The sequence below is a fragment of the Alligator sinensis genome, unplaced genomic scaffold (assembly GCF_000455745.1).
Source record: "Alligator sinensis unplaced genomic scaffold, ASM45574v1 scaffold264_1, whole genome shotgun sequence".
Classification (NCBI taxonomy): domain Eukaryota; kingdom Metazoa; phylum Chordata; order Crocodylia; family Alligatoridae; genus Alligator; species Alligator sinensis.
Genome location: NW_005841831.1, coordinates 3977125 through 3982805, shown reverse-complemented (window position 1 = coordinate 3982805; position 5681 = coordinate 3977125). Strand labels below are relative to the sequence as shown.

Here is a 5681-nt window from a genome sequence, read left to right as displayed (position 1 = left end):
GCAGCTATGTGGGGGGCGGGGGAAGCAGGTGGGGGTCGGGGGCTGGCAGGGGTCCCCCCATGGTCCCCTCTGCCCCCCTCCTCTGTCCCTAGTACTTACCAGCTCTGAGTTCGGCTGCAGCTCCCCGCTGCAGTGGGTGGGGACTGTCCAAATCCATCAAAGCTCTCTGAATCTTTTCCGAAGATTTGGAGAACTTTGAATCGATCTGGACCTTTTAATTGGTCCCAGTTCAATTCAGATTCGGAGATTCGGCCACCAAATCAGGCCAAATCTCCTCCAAATCGAATCAGCACCCAAAGCTTTGCACAGCCCTACAAAGTACCTAAGTGCAGCCCTAACTTTTAGATATGTCCTGCTGCCTTTAGCAGAGTTACTCAGATACTTAACTCCATGTGTGTACCTGGGTGCTTTGCCTTGCTTTGGAGCAGTAAACAACACCTTCCAAGACTAAGCCCTTAGGGCACCTATACCCGAGCGCAGAGGCTGCTCTGACGCACTGGCATTCCAGCGCATCAGAGCAGACTCGATTAATCGAGTCTGCTGGAGCATAGCAATTACTGTGCTCCAGAAACCTCCCATGTCTTGTGTATCAGGCTGTGGGTTGCCAACTCCTGCTTTACATGTCCCTCTTTCAAGATGGATTGCTGCTCCTTTGCCATTGGATGACCAGAGAGAGCATGCAGCCTGACCAGCTTTTCTCCAGAAGGAATCACAGTAACCATACAGACATACAATAAGATACCCTGTAAAAAACGTGTTAGTGCATTTTTCCAGCATACTTCAAAGGGACTTGAAGCAGGATACAGCAGCTTGGCCCCTTCTTGTAGCAGTTGCATTCATAGCTGGCTTTCTCCTCTCTCATCTGGGGGCTCTTTTGAAATCTTCTAGCAGGACACCCCTGCCTATCCAAATGCCCTTTATCTAGACTTTCTCAGTAGGGCTGACTGTTCCCTCTTAAAGGAGCAGGCTGCCCTGTTACAACATGGATGAAAAAAGACAGATGTATTTAAAACATGGCTGTGGCTGAGAGTTTGTCCCTGACACTGGAAATGTGGATTTGGTGTTTGTTAAAGGGGACTTAAGGGGGAGAAGTGGACATTTTCCAAGGTCCCTAAACTTCAGTAGTTGGGAGTTTTAATAGAGTTTCACTGGTAACTTAATTATTGAGGGACAAGGGCCATGATAGTATTTTTAAAATATGAAATTACCCCCTGTTTAAAAAATATAGTTTTAAAGCAGTTCTTAAAAGGAACATATTTCCATGAAATTCAAGGAAAGTCAGTTTTAAAACAAGTGCACACCTGAACTTTTAAAGGATGGAGTCATAACCTCCTTTTTTAGATCATTGTATGAAGACAGATATTTAAATACAGCCAGCATCTGGCAGAGTTCTCTCAGGGGAGGTCTTCCCTGAGAATAACTCTAACTCTAAATCAGAGCAGCTACACTTGTGAAAAGATCTAAAATAGATTTGTCATTTCTAAATGAGCTGCCCTTTTTATTTAAAAAGGCTGAATCTTCTCACCCACTCCAATTTTATTTCTTTTTTCTTTTTTTTAATCAAAATTAAGGGAAAGCCGTTGGTGTTTTCCATGTGCCTTGGCAAGGCCTTGACAGGATTTGTTTTCAGGAAGTTAGGTGTCAAGGCTGAGGATGTTTTTTCCAAAGTGCTCAATGGAAAGTTTGGTATCCAGATCCTTGAGGCAGCTTTGGAAAGCTCTCCACTTCCTTTACAGCTCCAACTTTTCTGTATGTGTTTTCTTTAATCCAAGGGAATTTTAGGGAATGAGCATTTACCCATAACCTTCTGCACTCTACCACTACCAGCGCTGCAACCTGTGTTAATTGGATCCCCTCATCAAGTCCCTCTATTACCAGCCTCTGTGCAGAGCTTTCCAAAGCAGCAGAAACATGAAATGGATGTTCTTGACAGCTCCCTGCAGAGTTCCCAGCAAGGAGGATTATCTAGACTCTGCTTGCTCAACTTGGCTCTGCCCATGCCTGACAGCTATGAGTAGGAGCCATGGAAGCTATAGATCTCTTGGCAAACTCTGGGAGATAACCTCACTATAGAGAGGATGCTGTCTCTCCAAGACAAAGTTTCCCACTGCTGAGATGGAATAAGACATTCAAAGCTTGTGTGGGAGAGGCTTTACGGTGTAGCTGTACATGTGTTTTTTGCTAGCAGGGCTTGCGTCTTTGGGTGGAAGCTGCAGATGCAGGTGTCGTTGTTGTCTCCTTCGGCACTGGGATCCACGCGCTCCCAAGTGACATGGTGGACAAGATGGCTGGGGCGTTTGCCCGCCTTCCTCAGAGGGTCGTTTGGAGGTGAGGGAGAAAGGAACTTTCTCATTGGTTCTGGTTTAGCAGGAATCCCATGTTTCACAGGATGGTTCCACCTCATAATCTGCCTTCTCTTGCACTTCTTGTGGCAGGTACTTTGGTCCAAAGCCTGCTCACCTGGGCGAGAATACGCTGATGATGGAGTGGCTGCCCCAGAATGACCTGCTGGGTAAGACGGGGATAGTGGCATAAGAGCCAAGGGGTGAGTGGATGTGTATGAATGTGAGAACTACCAACATTATTAGGGGTTATTCCACTGTGGAGCAAAAACACCTCAAAGAAATGCCACTAGTGTGTGTCCAGGCCCAATGCTCAAAACAGTTCTGGTTTGCAAGTATCTTGATCCTTATGTAAAGTGGCAGAGTGAAGTTATTTTGCAGTCCTGCTCTTTAGGGACCCAACCAGATAGCTGTCTGAAGTAGGAGGTGGTGATGATCCTTAGGGTCTTGGAGTAAACAGGAGCCTTCATACTGTCCCCCAAATGTGCCCAGTTTTCCTCCAACCTACCTTGTTTACAGCATGCATTGGTGTGAAGAAAGCTAGAGATAAATTGGGGTATCTGTCTGAGCATCCCAGAGGAGTATGGCATGCCTTCAGCCTTCTCACCTTTACTTTTTCATAGGTCACCCCAACGTGAAAGCCTTTGTCAGCCACTGTGGGATGAATGGCATTTTTGAGGCAATTTATCATGGAGTCCCAGTGGTGGGGTTCCCTTTCTATGGGGATCAATTTGACATCATGACAAGAGTTCAGGCAAAGGGCATGGGGATTCTCATGGACTGGAGTCGATTCACTGAAGACGACCTCTACCAAGCTGTAGTCACAGTTATCTCTGATCCCAGGTGAGACATGTGGAAGGACCAAGTGTTCGGTTCAGAGGTGCAGGGCACAGGACGCCAACAACTGCATGTATCCTTGGCAAAGCCCATGACAACAAGTGGTCCAGCACTGATTCAGTCAGCTATATTGCTTGCTTGGCTGGACACCCTGTTGCCTTTTATCCTTTGATGTTTGCCCCTGTTGGATGTACAAGACTGTCCAGGTTTACAGTCAAGGGGAATATGATTAGTCTTTGCCTGGATTTAACTTCAAACGTCCCTGAGAGGCTGATACTGAGCTTCCTTGTCTTCCTTGTAGTATGTTACCAGTCCAGGCAAGACGGGATATCCCTAATTCATTTAAGCAGACAGCATTAAGTGAGCAGAGAGTGCAGAGACACTGGTGGGGCTTGCAAGCATGAGAGATGATTCTTTAGCTGCTTTGTGGTTATTGTTTTGTTTTGAAAGCCAGACCCTTTGGCCTGTGAATTATTTCTTATTGCTCCACCAGACTTCTTGCTTCCATGTGATGTAGACATCAACCTTCTAAAATCCCTCTGACAGCTCATGTTTAAACTGCTGTGCGTGACTTCCTCTTTCAAACCATTTAGTTATCTCAATTGCTGTCAACTTCAGTGTAAGCTGACAGTGCTCAGCCCTACCTTGGGTTGGGGCCATTTTTAGAAAATTGGTTCTGTGGTGTGATGTTGGCATTAGTGTGATTCCACCCTCAGTGAACTCCCAGGTAAGTCTTCAGAGGAGTTTCTGTTGTCCCTGGAATTGAACGTCTGATAGTCCATCCATGATGTGAGAGGCAGAATAGACTCAGGTTTGCATTGCCATAGCAAACCTGCAGAACAGGTAAATGCTATAAAGCTCTATTAGTGACTGCAATTGGCTTGGCTGTCAGGGGCAGATAGAGGGCCCGTTCATGTTTAGGATCCATGACTGCACAATCTGAGAGCTGAGACTGCTTGGTTTCCTTGAGGATTTGGGCTGTAACGATGATTCAGCACAAGCAGGTGACTTTTTTTTTCTCTCTTCCTGTCTTGCAGCTACCATAAAGCAGCCAAGTTGATCTCCGCTCTGCATCTAGACACGCCCATGCATGCTCTGAATCGTACGGTGTACTGGCTGGAGTACCTCCTCCGTCACGATGGGGCACCATACCTTCGCCCAGCTGTCTACGACCTCTCCTTCTATGAGTACTACTGCCTTGACGTCTTGGTTCTTTTTCTCCTGTGTCTGGTTGGGGCATCCTTTGCCCTGTACAAAGTCATTGTGTGGTACATGGGAAAGGGCATCAGACCCATGCATCTGAATGGCCACTGTCCAAATGGCCATTTGGTGGAAGAGAAAAAGTTGAAGTAGGGCCTTCTCAGGTGCATCCCCTCCAGCAAGGCAGACTTCAGTGCAAAGGCTCACTTTGCAAGCATGCATGGAGAGACTGAAGAGTTTTTGGCCTGGCTGCTGTTTTGATGGTAGCATAGCAGAGGTCTGTGTGCAGGCCTTTGTGTACAGAACATGCGGGTGGGGATGTGGATTCTGAGGTGGGTATATAACTGGTTGATCTGGTTGCTGTTGTGACCTGAAAGGTGGGAGAGCATTGCAGAAGCCTATATGCACACCTTGGTGTACAGCAAATGTGGGTGGGGACATAAATTCAGGTGTGGGTGGATGTATCTGGCCAGGACTCTGGGAAAGGGGAATGAGTGGGTAGACCTCTGGGAAGAAGCAAGCGATTGCTTCCTTTTTATATATGCTGGTTTTGATGCTGGCATTAAACTGGAAGGTTATATCAGGACCTGCCATGAGGTACAGAAGGCAGGTCCTGATATAACAGGGATAGGGCCTTGTCTGGGCTGGTTACCACTTATCCCCAACCTCATTAACCAGTATCCTGAGGCTTGGGACACTTTTTTTGTGTTCAGGTGAAGAGCCCAAGGTGGAGCTGTGGAAGGGGTAGGAAAATGGCACCAAAATGTTTTTCTTTAAAACTCAATCTCGGTTTTAAATTTCTTGGGCAGACATTCTTCCTGCTTCCCTCAACGTGCTGTGCTCTGTTCTTTGTGCTAATTTATTTATTTTTAATAAAATTTATTCTTTCTCCTCAGCAGTGGCTTCTGCCTAAGTTAATGCATGTCTTATGGCAGAGGCAGCCATAGTTTCATTGAAGTCTTATTGGGCATCTACACATACAGACACACACACCACAAGCCACAGCTCTCTCCCACTCCATGCAGTGTGACTGGCTACCGGCTGTTTCCTATATGCCCTATCTCCTAGGCCCCCTCTTCTCTAATCAGGTTTTCAGGGATTCTTCCCCCCAACACACACATTTCTCATATGCTTGTGGAAACACCCATTTGACACCCAGGCATGCCTCAAGCATGTAGTTGAAGAAGAGTGCATGAAAGAGATGCCTGCAAGGGCTTCAGCCTGAAATGGTGTGTGAGCTCTTAGCTCTGGGTAGCGGCAGGAATTTTGGGCTGGACCTTAAAGCATCTAACTTTTAAGAGT

General features: G+C 46.7%; 1 protein-coding gene across 5 annotated transcripts in view; it reads left to right on the top strand.

The window, feature by feature from the left end:
- LOC102384980 (2-hydroxyacylsphingosine 1-beta-galactosyltransferase-like) overlaps window positions 1–5274 on the top strand; it is a 19883-nt gene extending 14609 nt beyond the window's left edge. For 4 of the 5 annotated variants that reach the window (XM_025210667.1, XM_025210748.1, XM_025210715.1 and 1 more), the window contains exons 4-7: window positions 2186–2328; window positions 2436–2512; window positions 2966–3185; window positions 4217–5274. In XM_025210667.1, coding sequence (XP_025066452.1) covers window positions 2186–2328; window positions 2436–2512; window positions 2966–3185; window positions 4217–4532 — 756 coding nt within the window. In that variant the 3' untranslated portion in view covers window positions 4533–5274. The remainder of the gene's footprint in view (window positions 1–2185; window positions 2329–2435; window positions 2513–2965; window positions 3186–4216) is intronic. The other variant, XM_025210849.1, reaches the window with a different exon arrangement.
- Window positions 5275–5681: the final 407 nt, after the last annotated feature.